Source organism: Ambystoma mexicanum, chromosome 6p (assembly GCF_040938575.1).
Source record: "Ambystoma mexicanum isolate Mex_15411 chromosome 6p, UKY_AmexF1_1, whole genome shotgun sequence".
Taxonomy (NCBI): Eukaryota; Metazoa; Chordata; class Amphibia; order Caudata; family Ambystomatidae; genus Ambystoma; species Ambystoma mexicanum.
Genome location: NC_090935.1, coordinates 144,873,496 through 144,895,072, shown reverse-complemented (window position 1 = coordinate 144,895,072; position 21,577 = coordinate 144,873,496). Strand labels below are relative to the sequence as shown.

General features: G+C 46.4%; 1 protein-coding gene across 1 annotated transcript in view; it reads right to left on the bottom strand.

Moving 5' to 3' along the window:
• The window catches only part of DCTN3 (dynactin subunit 3), a 181,174-nt gene that overhangs the window by 93,759 nt on the left and 65,838 nt on the right, over positions 1-21,577 (bottom strand). Inside the window, exon 4 of the mRNA XM_069626830.1 lies at positions 18,581-18,664. Coding sequence (XP_069482931.1) covers positions 18,581-18,664 — 84 coding nt within the window. The remainder of the gene's footprint in view (positions 1-18,580; positions 18,665-21,577) is intronic.

Here is a 21,577-nt window from a genome sequence, read left to right as displayed (position 1 = left end):
TCCAGTAATGGCTTGATCGAGATATTAAACAGAGGGGATAGACAAGAACTTTGTGGTACTCCACATGTCGGAAGAACTTTTCTTCCGGTGCCCGAGCGGCCACTCTAGAGGTTCTGGGACCCACAAATTATGCAATCCATTGAGAGGCTTTTTCTAAGCAATTGGCAATAGTTTTCATTCTCTCATGTAGTCGATTATGATCAATAAGATCACACGATGCAGAGAGATCTAACAACATAAGAAGTGTTGGATGACCCTTCTCGATAATCCCTATAATGTTGCAGTTAAGGTCCAGGAGTGCATTCTCGGTTTCGTGTTGGGTTCTAAAACCAGGTTGGTGAGGATTACGAATTTTATTTTCTTCTGTAAATGTCTAGAATTGCAGGTACGCCACTGTCCATAATCTTCAGAAAACAAGGCACATTAGTGATTGGCCGATAATTCTTTGCTCCTGCCAGGGTCAAGAGTATTCATGTTTTAAAGGGTGGAGTTACCCAAACATCCTTCATGGAATCGGGCACCAGCCCTTCCTCAAATGATGCATTAATAATTTTCGAGATCCACGGAATTAAGACGTCTAGGAAACCTTTCACGATATCAGCGGGCCATGAATCCCCAAGAAATGATGTGGTCTTCAGATTGGTAATCTCAAGAACCTCCATTTCTGAACAACTATGGAAGTCACATTTTGGGAAAGTCACTGAATGGTCTGAGTTTGTAACATTTATACTATCCAGGCCTTTGTTAGTTACAAGGCTGGCCAGTTGATTTGCAATGGTTAGCTGATTCCTGATAATTTTATTTGAAAAGTTCTCCGGTATAGATTGACACCACATCGAGTCTTTAGTTACAGGGGCAAATGGAGATAAATGGCTCTCAAACTCTTTAAGAATTTTAAATAATTAATTGGAGCTGGATTTAGCATTCTCAATAGGTACATTGTATGTTTTCCTTTTAGTTTCAGTGATGGTATGTTTATAGTTATGTACAGATATTTTGTATTTCTCCAAGGTGAGCAAGCCAGAGCCCTTTTAATTTTCCTTGATTCAAGGATATTGTCATTAAACCATGACGTATTAATAGTCAATTTTTACTTTTTTTTATCAGGGGAAAGGATATCAATGGTAGCCTTAATGGCCAGCGAGAGATGAGAAACATTGGGGGTTTCTTAAAGGATTCTATGTTGCCCAGTTTAGTAGACAATAAGGTAGAGAAAGCAGCCGGTGTCCTAATATTAGTGTCCAATATAGATGGAGAAGTTGGTAGCAAGATAGTAACATTGACTAAGAAGTTATCAGACCAGGGACAGGGCTTGGTGCACATGGCAGAACTATGCAAATTATGGCAATTGTGGGATAAGATACAATCTAGTGTATGACCAGTCTGATGCGTTGGAACTTTTACTAATTGAGTATAGCTAGCTACTAGAAGAAAATAGAGAGATGGCTTGAGAATCGGATGGGTCATCAGCCCACAAATTAAAGTCTCCTATGACCAGTACTGGTGAGTTTGACTTGGTGATACATTCGTATGGTTTATGGTGATTGCATCGAAAATAAAAGCATCGAAATTCTATGTTTTACATTAAAAGTACATATCCATCGAAACTTTTCCAATATGTACTTTTAAATGTAAAAGATAGCATTTCGATGAGTTTATTTTCTACATTAAAACATTACCTGGACCTGTCCAGTGCTGAAATGTCGGCACTGGCCAGCTCCTTGTAACATTTTAATGTTTTTTGTATATTTGGGGGGGCCCCCGCATCCCTCACCCCCTTAACCCTTAATATAACCCCAACCCTAGTGTCAAAAATAATTTCGAAATTACCATCGAATTCTAGTCAATGGAAAGGCATTTCGATGGAAATGCTTTTCGTTGCTTATAGTTTAGTTTAGTTTATTATTTGTAATGCGCACCAGACCCTGGAGCAACAGGGTGCAACACAAAGGATATGTTCAACTTGATTACATGGCCAAAGGCCGGCATAAAATCACATCAATATATACAAAGTAGCATTACATAATTACAAGAGATTGCACTGAGGTTACAAGGGTGCATGTAATACAGTACACAGTATTACTGCTCATTTCTCATTATCTTTTAGCCAGTTGGTCAAAGTCTGTCTGAATTTGGCATCAGGCTGCGGGGCTCTGATGTCAGGAGGTAGGGAGTTCCATAGTTGCGCAGCCTTGACTGGGAAGCTATGTCCCCCAATAGTGGATAGTCTAAACCGTGGAACTTGGAGGCAGTTCGAGTTAGCTATTCTCGTTGGTCTGGAGTTTGTTTTTTTTGCAGATTCTGTCTGTAAGGTATGGTGGTGCCCTATTATTAAGGCACTTGTGGGTGAGGGAGGCAGTCTTAAGTTTGATATTGTCAGAGGTAGATAGCCATTTATGTTCTCTTCTAGTGGCAGAGATATGTTCACTTCTATTGATCTTTAGGGCAGCTCTCAGGGCATTATTCTGTAGAACCTGAATTTTGTGGACAGTTTGTTTGTTCGCTCCGATGTAGAGTGCGTTACAATAATACAATTTGGAAAGTATAAGGGCTCTAGCCAGTGTGAGGCAGCTGTCGGTGGAGAGGAATTGTTTACTGGCTCTGATGAGTTTGTATGTGTATGCGGTAGCCGATGCAAGAGAGTTAACTTGTTTAGTGAAGTTCATGGTAGCGTCTAGGTAAAAGCCTAGGGTCTTCACTTCCTTTGCTACTTTTATTTTATTACCACCAATAGCGAAGTTGGCATAGTCTGGGCTGAATTTTGCTAAAAGGGTTGGGGTGCCTAGAATGATGAGCTCAGTTTTCTCGTTGTTCAGGCATAGACCGTGGGTGGCCATGCAAGCCTGAACGATGCTGTAAATTCTATACACCAGAGCCAAGTCAGCAACGTAATCTCCTGAAAGCGGAAGGAGGATTTGGGTATCATCTGCATAGTTAGTGTAGGCGATACCCAAATGGTCCATTTTGTCGAAGAGTGGCTTGGTGAATACGTTATAGAGTGTAGGTGACACACAGGATCCCTGTGGAACGCCGCAGGTTATGGGTATGGGGTCTGCCAAGGCTGATGGAGAGAAGACTCTCATAGTCCGGTCGCTCAGAAAAGACTTGATCCATGTTATGGCCTCCTCGGAGAAATGGGCTGCGAATTCAAGGTGACTACATAGGACTTTGTGGTCGACTTAAGTCGAATGCAGCCGAGAGGTCTAGAAGGAGGAGTAGTGCTGCTTGGCCTTTATCTCTAAACTCGTCTATTTGGGCCTTAAGGCATTAGATGGAATGGTTTGATGGATTGACTAGATACCATTCAGAGGCAACCTTTAATAGATCACTTTAATTCCTTAACCAAGTCTCTTCCTGCATTAAGCCACAAATCCCCCTCACATTTATTAATATCATGTTTATTCAATCCTTCCATCAAAGCGGCCAAATTGTTATTTTAAACGATGCTAGTAATAGGAAACTATTCAATACCTCTTTAAATCAGACAGTGGGAACTAAACTGGGATTTCCAACCCTCCTTAGAAGCTTGGACGAATATTTGAAAACTATACTATTCCTCTTCAGTAGCTGGCGATCTTACTCAAACTCCTTTCTTTATTTTACATTGCGCATTTGTTACTCCCTCAAGAATTGCCAAAGCTTCCAATAGATCTTCCAATAATTATTGGTCCTGCCACCTTCCTCATGCAGATTTTTATCACCTAATCTAGGACTGTAAATATGTACGTTCCACCTGGACCAAAATATGGACCTGCCTTCAAGAGAGTTCATTTTCAAGTGCCAATGCCACTTTGCAATATTATGACTGGCCCTATTGTACATCTGTATTTGCAAATTGACTCTGTTTATCCTTTTTATTAGCCTTGCTTTACATATTACAATTTCTTCCAATTGGAAACAATTTGTAAACTATCCTTTACTGCCTGGTGGAATTAGAGCTGTTCTATTCATCGTGTTGAAAAATATCATGCCTTTTCCTGCAAAATTCTACACAAATTCAACTGGAAATTGGACATTTATTTCAATATCTCAACTGTTCTGATTAAAAATCACTTTGGATTTTCAACTGCGTTTCCTTCCCTCTTCCTCCCCCTATACTCTGTCTTGTCTAGTCTATCTACCCAATTCATTTTCAGGATTTCTATTACTTCAATATTATCATATAATCACTTTAGAAAATGTGATACTTATGATCAAATATTCTATTATTCTTACAATGTTATCACTTATGTATATGTATATTAATATTTTGATGCGACTAATAATTTATAAAAGTAATTTACTGAGGGGAGCAGACTGGATAAGGCCTATGACTCCAGGGCCTCACTACTAGATTAGGATAGCTTCGACAGTAATGGTTACCAATAGCTAGTTTATCAGACCACTAGGGGATTATGAAAGCCTGAGCTAGGGAAGAGAGCCCATGGGGGATTGAAGAATCTGTCAGGGACATCCCTTAGTTAGGCCAACCTGCAGTCCTCCAACCGTAAAAAAGACTTGAACGACAAATTAAAAACCGGTTAACTGTTCATCTCCTCCTACCATGAGTTTGTGGAATTATTAAACCAACCGTGACAATGGTCTGTATGAAACCAAATTTGAGGACCTCAAAATATCCCTGAAAAAGCTTCTGAATATTCATTACCACCCCTAAAAAATCTACTATTATGTTAAAAGTGGATCCACTCAGCAGTCTGTTAAGGGTCTGGTGGTACTGTATCAACACAGTTCTAGCCATGATTTTTAGATTTCCCAATCTCACCAAGTGGTAGCTGTGAGAAAGCAGCCAAGGTCAACTCTCGGGAGGAAAGCAGGGTGGGAGATGTGGGGTGAGATGTTTAGGAAAATATAATGCACCTTTCATAAAACGCAAGTAAAATGTTTGTGCATGATACCAGTGAATAAAAAGTGTATAAACGCATACTGGAGCATCAACAGATTGCATTCTCCTGGTTTATGGTGACGCGAAAATTCAACGGTCAAGTAAAATCTATTTCAAATGGATTGTGTCCTTCCACGTATTCCTCATTCTATGATATTCGTAACCTGCCAGCTTCGCTGCTTCAGAAAAAAAATTCTCGGTAGAGGGCACTGTGCACGAGGTCTCGAGAACAGTGCGCTTTGAAATTTTCAGAAAATGTTGTCTTCTTCCAGCCCTTCTACTCCCAAGACGGTGTTCAAAAAAATGTATCGACTGCGGATCGAAGATGTCGATTACAGATCCTCACTGCGTTTGTCTTTGGTGCCTAGGTTCAGACCATCGAACCAGCGACTGTGGCTCCTGTCAGTCGATGACGGAGAAGGCCCTTTGTGAGAGGAAAGGTAAACTGGCGGTGGGGCAGGAAGCTTCCAAGGCCTCTTCAAAGGCCTCGTCAAAAAGACTTAGGAAGAGGAGACATGGATCTCCCTCTTCATCCTCCGATACATCTACCGAATTGGTACAATGTCCGACTAAGAAAATGGGAAGAATTTAGAAGGAAGATGATGGAGGTCTTTGAGAATGCGGCCTCGACCCCCTCAAAAAAGCCTCAAAAGAGCCAGAACCCGGTCGCTCCGTTGGACGACATAGGGAAGTCAGGAACTACTGTGGTAAAACCCAGTAGCATGGGTGAAACTCATAAGTCTCGAGTCGACGTCAAATCGTCAAAGATTCCTCGAGAATCGAGTGTTTCCCCGACTCCGTATAAAAAACAAGTCGTTGAAACCCTCGACGACTTCGTCGACGCCAACATCGAAGCCAAAAGCGTTTGACGCAGGGGGCGCTGTTGCGCACAACCAAAATGGCCGCCTGAGTAGAGAGCTCCGGCTTCACTAATAATCCTTCATCAAATATATCCTATCTGAGTCGTCCTTTCAGGCTACAAGACAAAGAACTCTGAGGCGGGAGACCTTTGGAACGGGCAGCCAGAAAATTGTGACTGTGCATCGAAAGAAACCTGCGATAATCGCCTGAAGGCGCCCAAGCGGACTGAAAGCTCCGCCGCCGCCGGATCCACAGCGTTTCCACTGCGAAGGTCCGCGGAGGTCTGCTGGGAAGAGCGGTCCGCAGTGGGGGAGGGCCGCAGTGGGGGAGGAGCGAAGCGGTGTGCCTGTATCGCGCTGCCTGCAACCGAAACCAAACACGGCTGGGGAGATCTGGAACGCCGGGGGCCACACACAATCAACACCAACGCCCGCCCGTGCGGCTGCTGCGGCCAAAATACACCAACACCCGCAGCTGCGCTGCCGCGACCGCCGAGAGTATCCGGCTCCTGCGACTGCTGCGCCTGGTCGCGGGAATCGCGGGCGCAGCTGAGCGGCTGCAACCGAGGCTAAACACGGCTGGGGAGATCTGGAACGCCGGGGGCCACACACGAGCAGCAGCAACACCCGTGCGGCCGCTGCTGCCGTAATACACCAATACCCGCGGCTGCGCTGCCGCGACCGCCGAGAGCATCCGGCGTCCGCGACTGCTGCACCTGGACACGAGGATCGCAGACACGGCTGAGCGGCTGCAGGAGTGGCCCCCTTCCCCTCCGGGTTGACAGATTGAGGAGGAGGGCACGTGAGGGCGACGCAGAGGCACACAGTCGGGTGGAAATGCCCAATTCAAGTAAGTGGAACGGGACAGCCACTCTACTCCTCGTGGAAAGGCAGAGGGAAGGATAAATACAGCAGATCAATATCTGGACTGCAATTAATTAAATACAGCGCCTAACACATACCCTGAGGTGCAGCAGGAGCCACTGAAATTGCGGTCGCTGGGTGGCGAGCCATTTTTCCCCCCTTTCCCCCCTGGCACTAAGCGGGGTTCACCTAATGGGACACCAGTAGAACTTTGGGGGTTAAGGGGAAGGTGCTTTCCCAACACCCAACTGTGTGAAGACAGGGGTCGGCGGCTCCAACTAGACAGTAACTCATCAATCCTGTAAGGGAACGAGGGGGACATCCCACTATGAGCCATCTGGGGACAGCATATGTGAACTAACAATCAGGGAGAACCCAGTGAAGACCGCAGCCCTATGGAAGAAAAACAAAGACAGCTGAACACCCGGAGATCGAAGGGTGCGTGACAGCCCAACTCTCTCACAACACCCGCCCTGTTGCCCACCCAAAAAAAACATTTCCACGTAATCATATACTACGTGGGAGGACACAGTCCACTCAGGAATTGCACACCGTAATACATGGGACGCACTGAGAAGAAGGGCACGGGGGGAGAAAGACAGGTCCGATGGATACCTTCGCCAGCTCCCAGCCACATAGGGCAGCTGAGGAGGCACCGCAACACAATGACAAGCAAGGGGAAGATCCCTTGGACCGTCTGTCAACACTGGTCCAGAATGGCTTCATGGCGGTTAACGTCAAACTGGACGATATAGTCGCAACAATTGGGTCCCTTAAAGCCCGAGTAGAAAAAGAGTGTGCGCATCACGGAAGCGGAGAGCAGGATAAGCACCAATGAAGATACACTATCACAACATGGCTGCGACATAGCCCACCTCCAGACAGAGCTACGAAAAACTCTAAGTGTGAAGATTTAGAGTCAAGATCTCAGAGAAATAATATCCGGATCGTCTGAGTCGCAGAAACGTTCGGCAAGGGCGACATGGAGAGGCAAGTGGAAACCCTTTTGAGGAACATCCTGGGATCAGATTCCTTTTCCGACAATTTCCTTGTGGAGAGGGCTCACCGCACGTTGGCGCCGCTGCCGAAGCCCGGGGCACCCCCCCGCACCATAATAGCACGGCTCCTCAATTACAGAGATAGAGACGTGATACTGAGGCTGTCCAGGGAGAAAGGTACCCTACATTTTGAACAAAACAGAATTCACATATATCCAGACTTCTCCGCTAGTATACAGGCACAGAGGCGGTCCTACGAACCAGTTAAGAAACAGCTACGAATCCGTAACATACCATATGCCCTCATCTTCCCAGCGAAATTGAGAATCCAACATGGCGGGAGAGCCCATTTTTATGAAAACCCCACAGTAGCCATGGCATACATTGAAGCATCCATTCCTTTACCACCCAGAGACCGGAGGGGTCAACCAAAACGCCAGATCACGACTAAATGAAGAAATACCAGATTCGGCTGACTAACAAGGACACATCCTCAGGCCCCGCGTGGGGGAAAGAGCCGCGAGGGGATGGGGATGGGGAGACCCCCTATTATCGGCGGAAGCCAAGGTACTCCCGCCCAGAGACAGGAAAACTCTGAAATATGGGCGGACTGAGTGAAAACATTACAATGAACGAAGCCGAGAGCCTCCGTCAGGACGAGCCAAGTGACTGCAACAGGAGACCCTCAGGAAAGCTCCACAAGTTTAAAGGGGATGTTCATTATTAGGCAGCATCGTCAAGTTGGGGGAGATGATGTGGGTGGGGGGCAGAGAAATCATGGGAAGTTCAGCTCAGTTGAGCGGTGTGGGGAAAGGGGTGGGAAGTTCAGGGGTCAGGACTCAGTTGGAGGAGTCCCTAAAGTTAAAAAAGTGGCGACACTGCAACACATGGTATCCTCCTAAGCAACAGTAAGCCAAGAAGTGCAAAATGGACATACAGGCATTGCTAACGCTGCTAGAACGGCCCAAGGGCTTAAACTGAGACTACTTACATGGAACGTACGTGGGCTGAACAACCGAGCCAAGCTGAATAAAGTGGGAGCCTATGTCCCTCGCCATCATCCTCAGATTGGGGTAGGCACAGATACTGTACAGAATACTCCTCAAAGGCACGTGGAGTCCTCATCCGTCCGTCCGTCGGGTTTCAAGAGGGGAGAAGTAAAATAGACCCGCTGGGTCGATACGTCATAGTATGGGGGAGCATTGCAGGGGAGGAACTGATTTTGGTGAACACCTATGGTCCAAATGTGGACGACCCCGATTTCTATACAAATGTAATACATAAGGTTGGTATATGTGTCCACGAGCGAATACTGTGGGGAGGCGATTTCAATACTATATTTGACACTAACTTGGATCGATCCACCTCCGCGCACAGGAATCCCACAAAAACAGCTGACACTGTGAAACAAATGACACAATTGCTGCTAGTAGATGCCTGGAGAACACTGCACTCCCAAAAAAGACAGTATTCCTTTTACTCCTCTGTGCATGATACGGAGTCCCGCACTGATTAATGGCTGGTGTCTGCGTCACTCATGTGTAATGTTGTTAGCAGCAAAATATATCCCCACACCCTTTCAGATCACTCCCCCATATTGTTAGATATGACACTGGACCCCTGGTCGGGAGATGGAGGATGCCCCCCAACATCCTCGGGGACCCTGCGGCGGTGGAGGAATTGCGCACCGAGGTCGAATTTTTCCTTGAAACCAATAAGGGCTCAGTAAATAGCCCCGCTATTCTGTGGGAGACACTTAAAGGCATGGGTGAGAGGCATCCTAATCTCCAAATCCACGGGACTGTTGAGGCGGGTTAGGGGGGAACTAACGGAGGTGGAGAAACAACTTGGGGAGTTGGAGCAACAATATACCTCTTTACACGAAGAAAGGACCCTTGCAGAAATAAATAGCAAATTACAAGAATTCAATAAATTGGCTACCAGGTAACTGTTGTATGTGGCCGCCCCGGTAAGGGCACGCTGATATGGTGAGGGGAATAAGGCGGGACGCACCCTAGCTAACCTACTAAAATTTGAAAGATACCACACTCCAATTGCTGGTGTAATAGCGAGAGACGGCACAATAACAAGTGAAGCGGGTATTAATAAAGAATTCTTCCATTTTTATACAGAACTATACGCTAACCATGACTCAAAAACACCAACGAAATTGGGGAATATTTGCACACAATCACGCTCCTGAGAATCTTATCAGAAAACAAGCTATTGTTAGACCCGCCCCTCACAATTGAAGAAATAAAGGAAGCGATTAAATCACTAGCCAATGGCAAAGCCCCTGGTTCAGACGGGCTGGGGATTGAACTGTAAAAGGAGCTCAGCGAGGAGCTTGCCCCGATACTGGTGTCTGTGTGGGAGGAGGCCATAGAGGTAGGGACGCTCCCAGCGTCCATGAGAGAGGCCATTATCACAGTACTCCCCAAACCTAGACGACCCCCCCCAATGAGATGTCCTCGTACCGGCCCCTGTCCCTCAAATTGTGACGCAAAAATATTTGCAAAGATCCTGGCCGCCAGACTCCTGCCACACATGCCAGTGCCGATACACCCGGACCAATGCGGGTTTATCCCGACTAGATCGACAGCACTCAATTTACGTAGGCTGTTTGGGGTAATGGCCCAGATTAAGTCGGAGGCCCAGGCAGTAGCGGTGTCTCTAGATGCCGAAAAGGCGTTTTACTCTGTATCATGGAAGTACCTATTCATGGTGCTTGAAAAATTTGGGCTAGGTCCATACTTTCTGAAATGTGTCAAGGTACTATACACCAACCCGGGAGCTAGGGTGTTGACCAACCGCACCGTGTCGGAATGGTTTGAGCTGGGGAGGGGTACGAGACGGGGTTGCCCTTTCTCCCCCATACTATTCGCTCTGACAATGGAACTAGCTGCAGCAGCTATTAGAGAACATCAGGGACAGAGGGGGATACGGATGGCGGGCTTGACCCAATCTATATATGCAGACGATGCCCTATTATCGGGAACCAGACATACATCTGGGTCCAGCGTTGGAAGCAATGCACAAATTCACAGAATACTCGGGGTATAAAACTAACCATGCTTAATCTGAAATATTTCCCCTGACCCCGGCTACTAGATGTCCAAACACACACGGCCTGCAGTGGTCCCCAGATAAGATAAGATATTTGTGGGTAATTGTGTCAGGAGATAAAACATCCCTACTTTTGAATAACCACGAATCTTTATTGCGTACGATTGCCACTAAACTCTGTTTCTGGGCTGAACTTCCCATCTCACTTATTGGTCGGGTAGCTATACTAAAAATGGTCATTCTCCCGAAACTACTGTGCATATTTACTAATATACCGGTCTGGCCTTGAAGGCGCTTCTTTGACACGCTTAGATCCATGGCGGTGGAGTTTGTCTGGTGCGGGGGGACGGCCAGGATAAAGTGGGAAAAATGGTGGAACCATACAGCAAAGGTGGAATAGTCGCTCCAGATTTCAAACTATATTATCTAGTTGCACAGGCCCAGTTTGTTAAGCACTGGTACGATGAGCAAGACACATCACCCCACATCTGTTTAGAAAAACATTCTGCACGCCCAACCGATATAAGGTCGGTCATCTTCAAAAGAAATCAGAGATGAGTGCCCATTCGATCCAGTCAGTACAACGGTGCAGGCCTGGTACAAGCTCTACCGTAGGCTTGGAGTAGAGAAACCTTATTATGCGGAAGCCCCGCTCTGGAACTTCCCCGGCATAACACCCACATACGATCCAGGCATACAAAACAAATGGGACCCGGAGGAGGAATTTAAAATTAGAGACATATTCCCCAATGGTAAGTTTATAACGCTGGAAGAATTTAAAACAGGGATGGGAAGTGACCAATTGATGGTATTACAATATCATAGAATGAGAATGGCTTTTAAGGCCAGATGGCCAATGTTCCCTGATGAACCCCCACCACACCCGTGTCTATTGGCGCTGTCAACCCGATCGGGAACAAGAGTTTCAGGGCTATATGCGGCCGTGCAGGCTAACACCCCAACGGTAAATAAAATCAAGGCCTCCTGGGAAGCAGATCTGGGAGAAAGCATAGACGATAGAACCTGGGTGAGGTACTGTGAATTGACCAAGAAAGTGTCCATGAATGCAGGCCTCAGGCTGATCCAATTTAAGATATTGAACAAACTGCACTATACCCCCAAAAAAGTTGCTAAGTTTACAAATAATGGTCCCCGTATCTGTCAGAAATGTGGAACTGAACAGGCTGATTCGATACACATGTATTGGAGCTGCCCCAACGTACAAGTATTCTGGGGAAAGGCAGCTACCATTTTGGAGGAAGTTACTCAGATACCAGCAGACCTCACACCACAAAGATACCTGTTTGGGGATATTGGAAAACAGTCAGAGGAGACAAAGAGACTCTTGCATGCGCAGTGGCCAAAAAGTGCATTCTGTTAAAATTGAAGAGCGCACAGACACCACGAGTGAGCTACTTCCTTAAAGAATTGATATATGCCAATGAATGCGAGGAACAATATGTAATGTCACTCCCAGACACATGTAAACCAAAGGACATTTGGGCCCCGCTTAGAATATATTTATGCATAGCAGACTCAGCCAGTAACAGCCTGGTAGGACCCGATGAAGGGTCTAGTCAGTAATACTGTGTATTCTGTTGTAAAAAAACTGAACTGAATGTTGCTGTTTCCGAAACATACAATGTGTGATGTTCTCCTTTTGGTACTAAAGAGGTCCCAGAAGAATTAATCGATCCAGAATCGAAAATGAGACACCTGTGCTGTACCCTTCACTCTCCTAGTGACATTGATACGTCACCTGAGCTTGAGTTTGCAAAATCTGACCCTACAGAACATGCAGATTCAGGATAAGGAGTTTAATGAATAGGGTGGTTGTATACATGGGCTGGGGTAGAGCCTCATCCACTTTTGATCAGCATGATATGACTGACATACTTGATCAGGTCCCCCAGAAAGATCCAGTTCTCTCCTTCCATAGGGCACTTCAAAGAACAGTAAAAAAAAAACCTGGGAAGTTCCTGATACTATTGCTGCAGTCAACAGTAATAAGTATAGAACTTCTAGTTCTGATCCTGATTATTTAAGCAGGCATCCCACTCCAGAAAGTCTGGTTATTCAGGCTGCAACTTCCTCAAGACAGACAGCATATCCATCTATCCCCCCGGAAAGAGAGGATAAGAAGGTGGATGCTTGGGCCCGTAAGGTCTTTACTTCGGGTAGCATGGCCCAAATCAACTAATGTCACCTGTACCCTCGCCAGGTTCACCCATACCCTGTGGGACTGCATTTCAGTGGCGGCTGCACATATTCCGGAAGGCGCAGAAAGGGAAGACTTCCTGAATATTGTCAAAGACGGAAAGGAGGCAATAGGGGAATGTCTCCAGTCTGGACTGGATAATGCCGATAGTATCAGCAGATCCATGGCTGCAAGCACAGTGCTATGCTGATTTGCGTGGTTGAGGAAGTCGGGTTTGCACCAGATGTGCAGGCCAGACTTCTCAACATGCCTTTTGATGGCTTGAGGCTGTTTGGTAGTAAAGCTGATTAAAGCTTAGAAAAACTACAAACCTCAAAAGCGGCAGCTAAATCTCTTAGCGCCTCCATGCAACAGCCTCAGAAACCTTATTCGGGCTCATCTTCCTGGAGAGGTCGTTCTTTTCGGTACTACTCATCTGTTGGCAGCGGAAGAGGACAGGCCATTCAAAGAGGCAAGAGAAATGTTGCTCGTGGTGGACGAGGAAAAAGTGCAAAACTGGACTCAGGAACGGCATCTTTGCCCTAAGCCGCGCCTGCAGCCGCCTCCAAATCACTCTGAGGCCTTATCACAAAAAAACCCCAGTGGGAGGCAGAATCTCTCAGAATCTGAAAGAATGGCGGGGCATTACTTCAGATGCTTGGGCACTGGAGACAGTAGCTCAAGGTTACTGCCTTCCCTTCCTAAAAAGGCCTTAGAATCATCCACCGGGAGAAATTTTAACCCTGCTAGAAAAAGGTGCAATAGAACAGGTACCTGTAGCGGAGAGGAACAAGGGTTGGTACTCCCCCTACTTTCTCATTCCAAAGAAGGATGGAGGATTGAGACCCATCTTGGACTTAGGAAACTTCCTCAGGAAGGACAAGTTCAAGATGGTAACCCTTTCTCAGATCCTTCAGGCTCTCCAACTCCAAAAGTGGTTGGTATCATTGGACCTTCAGGATGCTTACTTTCATGTGCTAATCCATTCCAAGCACAGAAAGTACCTGAGGTTCGCGGTTCTCACTTTCAGTTTCGAGTTCTGCCATTCGGGCTGACCTGCGCCCAGAGGGTTTTCAGCAAACTGATGGCCGTTGTGGCAGCGAGTCTCAGGAGAGAGGGGATTCACGTCTACCCCTACCTGAACGATTGGTTGATCAGAGCGTGTTCTCCCGAACAAGCTCAGGAACATCTGTCGATCACCTGTCACTTCCTTCACAAACTGGGCTTCTCCCTCAATTTCAAAAAGTCTCACATGATACCATCCCAAAATCTCCAGTTTTGGATACTTCCTCAGGTAAAGCGTCACCTCCCGGGGTGAGAGCTCTCCACATTCTGCAGATGGTAACAAAGTTCCAGAATGCCCAGCATCTGCCGGCCTTCAATTTTCTTAGTTTGCTCGGCCTCATGGCTGAGAATGAGATCCCTTCAATGGGCCCTCAGAACTCAGTGGTCCCAGTTCTCGGGGAGTATGTCGGATCTTCTGCAAGTCCTGAGCTCAGTTGCTCAGGATCTACTATGGTGGGCTTGCAACGACAACATCCTCAAGAGAGAATCTTTTTGGCAACCATGATCGGAGATAACAGTAGTAATGGACGCCTCACTCACGGGGTGGGGAGCCCATACCAACGATCTGACAATCAGCAATCGTTGGTCTCCATCAGCAATCGTTGGTCTCCATCGGAGTCCAAATTACACATCAACCTATTGGAGCTGAGGGCAATCAGACTAGCGCTGAAGGCCTTCCTGTCCTCTGTACAGCGAAAGAATGTCCTGATAATGACGGACAACCCGGTGGTGTCATGATCCCTGTCTCTAACCCTCTTAGGCAAGACACTGGAGCCAGGCTACTATCCTCCATATTGGCCTTAAAGGCCTCCCCGTCTCATCTGTGACCCTTTTGGAGGGTCACAGATGAGACGGTGCTATGCGGTCTAGCTTTTTGGGTGTGGTTAGGCCTAGGGATACCTGGAGGCTATATAAACTACGCCCGTGCAGAGGAACATGCTTCGCGTTACTCTGCGCCTGCAGCGTGACACTCACCGCGCTCAGATCGGTCTCCTGAGATCCTTGCCTGCCTTCCTAGACCTGCGTACCTGAAAGAACAAGAACAACATTAGCGCAACACTTATCTTGAGTAGAATCCTGCTTCCATCCATCGCCCCTCTGGTCCAGAGAACAGCATCTCAGTGACGCCATCTCCAATTGCGGAAGCTGCATCCTGGGAAGAAAAGATACGAAGGAAAAGACATTAGTAAGCTCATATTCAGATTCCGAAAACAGCAAGAATAATCACACGCTTACCTGGACTCGAGCCGCTATTGGTCACACCCATTCCGGAACATACCATCGACCTACAAAGGAGAAAAAACGCAGGTTAGCACATGAAGACAAGAAGGTGCCGCGCATCGCGCTTTCACTCACCGTTCCGTGCTCAGCCCGCCCAAGCAGCACAACACAATCAACGACCTCTTCCAGCACCTAAAGGGAGAAGAGGAGACATTATTAGGGGCAGGAGAAAAGAAAAGGACAGTTCATCAATACCAACAAACCTACCTTGTCGGACTGGAGTTACAGCAAGTCCAGACTCATTGGGCCCGCACCAGTGAAGCAACGCATCCCTGCACCGAGAAGCAGGATGGAGAGCGCACAATACAAGAAAACAAGGTGAGGAGAGGACAAAGGGGAAGGTTTGGTCCTCAAGGGAGGTGGGAGTCAAGCAACAAGAGACAATAAAGTTAAATCCGAAATTCCTGTATTTCAGGCCCAATCCTCGGTCGAACAGATTCCAAGGGAGGGGTTCGAGATCACGAGTGGTACAATCAGGCTGAGTGGCGTCCCCGTGGATATGAGGTGAGCGTTACAGGTGGCCATGAACTACCTCAACAAGAGAGGAGGTCATAGGGTCACTACCACTGTACAGAGAGGCAATGCAGCTCTGGTTCTGGGCAATACGAGAAGGAATCTCTCTATCGGCAGTTTACCTAGCCAGAGAGCAAACATGGCAGCAGACGCTCTGAGCAGGCAGAGCACAGTCTCCCACGAGTGGGAGCTAGCTCAGGAAGTCCTTCTGGAGATCTTCGCACTTTGGGGAACCCCTCAAGTGGATCTGTTTGCGACCACGGTAAACCGGAAGTGCGAACAGTACTGCTCAAGGGAATTTCCTCCGAGAGGAGCTCTAGGAGACGCGTTTGTGGTGTAGTGGAAATTTCCACTTCTGTACGTGTTTCCTCCAGTCCCCGTGATTCCTCAAGTAATCAGGAGGTTGAGAAAGTTCAGAAAAAACATGATCCTAATTGCCCCGGATTGGGCGAGGAGGACGTGGTACTCGGACCTTCTGGACATGTCCATCTGCCCTCCAATACGTCTTCTGCAAAGAGGATCTTCTCTCGCAAGTGGAAGGTCGGGTTCTCCATCCCAGAGGTCAAGACACTCAAAATCCACGCATGGTTTGAGAGGTTGAGATACAAGGATTGGGATCATCCGGATGACGTAATGGAGATTTTGCTTTCAGCCAGAAGGCCAGCAACAAAATCCTTGTACCAGTGTCATTGGAACAAATTCAATAACTGGTGCAAAGATCAGGATTTGACCCTTTTCAATGTGGCACCCCAATGGTGCTCTCTTTCCTATTGCATCTAGTTGCGCTGCCATTTTTAAGCGCTCCTCGGAAGGGGTTTCATACTTCAAAAGTCCACTGATAATTCAATTCCTGAAAGGGCTTACTAATGTATACCCTCCGGTCCCCTTTCATGTCCCAACTTGGGATTTAAATCTATAAGTTTCTAACTTGTATACCTTTTGAGCCTCTGCACTCCTGTCCCTCGAGGCTTCTAACATTGAAGACTGTCCTTCTTGTGGCCTAAACATCAGCCCGCAGGGTTAGTGAACTACAGGCTCTCTCATGTAAACCTCCATATACTACTTTTTACAAGGACAAAGTGGTTCTTACGGTTAAATCATCTTTCTTACCAAAAGTAGATTCTGACTTCCACTTGTCACAAAAAAAAAATCATATTACCAACATTCTATCCTCCTCCTCATTTGGGCAAAGAGGAGAGACTGCATAGACTGGACCCCAAAAGGGCTCTCGGTTTTTATATTTCAAGAATGTCAAAATTACGTCAAGACGACCAACTTTTTGTGGGCAAGACAGGTCATAAATTGGGATTTGCGGTGACAAAACAAACTATATCCCGTTGGATCATTCTGTCTATAATTGAGTGCTACAGATAGGTGGGAAAAGACCCACCGGATGGACTGTAAGCCCATTCCACTAGGGGGATGGCTACTTCTGCGGCTCTGAAGATGGGAGTCCCTGCAGCAGATATTTGTTCAGCTGCAACATGGGCTTCAATGAATACCTTCATCAAGCATTATTGCTTAGATGCCTCTTCCTGCAATGAGGGTTTATTTGCCAAGGCGGTACTCCAATCCGTCCATGAGAATAATAACTAGTACTCGCACCTTCAAAATTACCACTGCTATGGAAGTCTATCATAAGATGAGGAATACGTGGGAGGACACAATCCATTTGAAGAACAAGTTACTTACCAACTGTAACGTTCTTTCGACTGCATGTTCCTCCCAAAAATTCCTCATCGCAGCTCCCATCCTACCCGACAGTACAGTTTATGTTTCTTACACTTTCCTCTCACAAAGAGTCCATCAGTCATGAGGCACGCCTGGGTGTTCCTCGAATAGTTCCTCTAAAAAAACAGAACTGAAGCCAACGGGCACAGCACAAGCTATTTATACTGATGGTGACGTACGAGCCCGTCGAAGGACATCGACGCCACGACCTCGCGAGAATTTTTTTTTCAGAAGCAGCGAAGCTGGCAGGATACGAATATCATAAGATGAGGAATACGTGGGAGGAACTTCCAGTCGAAATAACGTTACAGTTGGTAAGTAACTTGTTCTTCTACCAGTTTGTACTTTGGGCGGGAGAGTGTGGAGGGGGTCCCTTTGCATTTGTATCCTCTCAATCAGGAGTTAGTCTTTCAAAGTAATCATTCGGAGGAATATACCCGATTCTTATTTGATGTGCTCGATACTGGCTCTTATGTTGCAGTCTCCCCAGTGTTCATTACAGGCCCCAATGCTAAAGAAAGTCCTAGTGGTAAAGATGGAAGTCTTATGAAAACACTAATTAATATTATGTATCGCGCTCATACACAAGTGTTTCAGAGCGCGAAAATGAACAAGTGGTTTACATGCATCATCATGACTTATGGCTATATGGGTAAAAAGCAAGTTAGTGCATCGTCCAAAGTGACCTTTTGGAAAAGCATGTTGTGTCTACTTCGCCGAGATGGAAAACTGTATGAACATGTAGTGCCAAAGTCTCAAAAGGAGGTCACCAAATATCTTCTTAAGCTAGTATTACAGAATGATGTGTTCCGTGAAGTCGTAATATCTTTCACATCTTGACTGTACAGTTGGTGAAACAATAGCCAATCAGGAATGAAATGGGACACCTACTGTACGATTATAAACACATAAGCAATTGGTTACCAGGGCAATGCAGGATTATAAACACATAAGCAATTGGTTACCAGGGCAATGCAGGATTGACAGGTTACTATTCAAGTAGACGACTCCTTTTAAATACTACTTCAAAGGTCTGTCAACACAATATAACATTTATGCAGAAGGAAGCATATTTGCAAACCAGCTCAACCAACTTCGACTCCAGGCACGATATTGAAATTACCTTTAACATGCTCACTATCCAGGAATGACTGCAGAACACTCAACTCTTCCAAGAGGGCTGCATGCTCAAGAATATACTGTTCCTCTGAAAGAAAGTCATATTCCATAAGTAAAACGCAGACATACGCGTAAATTTACAAATCTCATCCAAAACAATGGCAATGTACAAGGTTTGGCCACATTTTTGTATGTTCAGTTTTATTTATACACATACCAGGGTGGTACAGTAAAATCCAATGTTCTGCAACTAAGTCTCTGTTTCATTAAACTTTGCTCATTAAAAGGGGGCGGTGTGGACGGGATAGTGCAGAGCTCCATCAATCCCTACACCAGGAGCCCATTAACGGCAACTGTATGCACCCTCTGTTCTGCTTACCATAAATGATGGCTGGTGCCAGAAACCTGCATGCATGCAGCTCCGGGTCTTACTCAGAAGAATATGGCAGAAATGTATGATGATCTACCATTGACAGTGGTGTCAAGCATAGAGGGCGACTGTGGCTCCAACGACTGTTCCAGGTTCCTACGCTTTGCTGGGCGAGACTACCTGGGGGGCTATATTGGGTAATGGCACCTCACAGTGGGACCCGAAAGGAGGAGACACACAAGCCAGCTGGAGAGTTGCTGCGAGGAAAGTGTTGTGCAGGTGCCAAGATTCTGAAGGTAGATCATACTGTTCACCTCCATACAGCATCTTGTCCAAACGTGGGCTATGGGTGCGGTTGATCTCCAGTAGCCACACATACACAGGAAGCGAGTGAAACAGAGATTGGGAAGCAAGATGCACTCCTAGACCGACATTAGGCCCAGGCAATGGAGGTTAGTTAACAAGGGCTACACAGACCCATATCTTTTAAATTCTAGAGACCTCCATCATATTCTGAAGCATATTATGAGTGAACCTGGAACCTGTGCGCTCTTCCATGCCCCAGACTGGAGGCCGTCTTGCTGCTCCCAGCATTTACCATTGATGCAGGAAATCTTCTACAAAAAAGATGCGAGTTAAAGTTATTGCCTCACTCCCCTGTTAATAAGCTATCTACCTAACCCTTAAGGTTTTGGTTGGGTGCAGGTGACCATGGGGGTCATTCATGTACCACCCCTGTTTCTTAATGCAAGGCCAATAGTTTACATCGGGTAGAGGCCCTGACCCCGCCCGCCCCCCGGTCCCCGCTCCTCCCTAATCACACCTAGGTCAAAGGCACGCAACACGTGTTCTTTAGTGTTACAGAACACTTCAAGCAGAGTGGGGCCAAGCCTTATTCAGGTGGACAAAAGGGGCATGGAATCGGCAGGCCTTTTAGAATGGGTCTGGCAATCTGAAACCTAGTCCATTTACATTACTAAGCCCCAAACCAGGAGAGGAAAGAAACATGGATTCCTCCCTGACAGCACGGACTCTCGCGTTATACGGACAAGTCTCAGAGACAGACAAAGACGGATATGCAAATGGATATTTCCCATCTGTGAAAGATACAATGAGCAGAAAGCATGTGCTGCAAACTCTCATCTCAGAACAGGTTATCATGCCATGTTCTTTCTGGAGAGGAGCGCCTGCTACCTTTTTTGTAATATTTGCAAGGAACTTGGGGTTGGTCACCCCGAGTTACCTGGGGGCAACCTGACGAGGACTCTCTGCTCACTGTGCTCAGAGACACACAGCTTCACGTCACTGATGAGGCCCAACAAGGCTGAAACACGTTTATGGGTTGCTGTGGGTACTCTTGTTCAGAGAGGAATTGCCATAGCATTTCGGTGCTGGACTGCCCATGTGGGCGGGACAAAGACTGATATGCAAATGGATATTTCCCATCTGTGAAAGGTACAGTGAGCAAAAAGCGTGTGCTGCAAACGCTCATCTCAGAACACATTTATCATGCCATGTTCTTTCTAGAGAGGAGCACCTGCTACCTTTTTTGTAAAGTCTCAGAGACAGCAAAGATGCTCAAAATCAAAATATATATATTAACCAACCTAGAGTGGGGCAAGGAGATAACCCACAGGTACAGAACCTCATGAAAGGCACAGCCATGGGAGAATTCTATCCCCTATACAACCGGATGAGTCAGAGGAGCAGTGGAGGTGGTGGAGAGTATCAGAACTAAGCAAATGTTAGTGACAGACTAGCACTGATGAAGAGGTAAAGAGAAATAGTATAGGAGTAGGGAAGCAGAAGAGGTTAGAGAAAGAGGTCATAATCAGAATAAGGAGGTGAGAGAAGCAGAAGAGGTGAAGAAGCAACGCAGGAGATGATTGAGAAAAGATAAAGTACCAGGCATAGAGAGATTTATCATTTTTATGCTTCATCCCCTCTCCCAGTGAGGCCCCAAGCACTTTTGCTGGACTTCTGGACCTTTTTCTTATTTCCTGAATGAAGGAAGCCTTTTTCCCCCCTCATTCATTCTTATTTGCTCTGACTTTTGGACCTCTGTTCCCTTTGTTTTATCTTTACTATGGAGTCTGCTTTCCTCCGTATCTCTTTAAAGACATCTGTGTTTAACTTCTGCAGCACAGAGCTCCTTATGAGCAGTGTTGCTGGGAACCCTTTGGTTTCTCCTTGGAGATTCTTTCCTTACCCTAACAAACCACAGTTCCTAACGATAGAGGGATACCTTGTATCCTTCCTAAAACTTTATACTATGAGAGATTAGCACACCCGACCTTATGTGGAGTGCAAAAGGGATACCCAGTATCCGCCTTCTCTCTGCTCCTGTGACTTTTTAGTCACATACACTGCCACCAGCCATAACTATAGGGTTGTCTAACAGTTCTACCAACTATTGTGCTACGTTTTAAAGCATACTGTAGTCACAGTCCTGGTTGTGCACAATAGGGTCTCCTATGTTCTAACATGGTGGCTCCTTTCTTTTTTCGCCATTTCTATTGTGGTTATTCCTTGTTGGCCCTTCTTGTGCCATTCTGAGAGGGGGGGGTGAGTGAGAGGGGCGGTGTGTGTGTGTGTGTGTGTGTGTATGTGTGAGAGGGTGTGTGTGTGTGT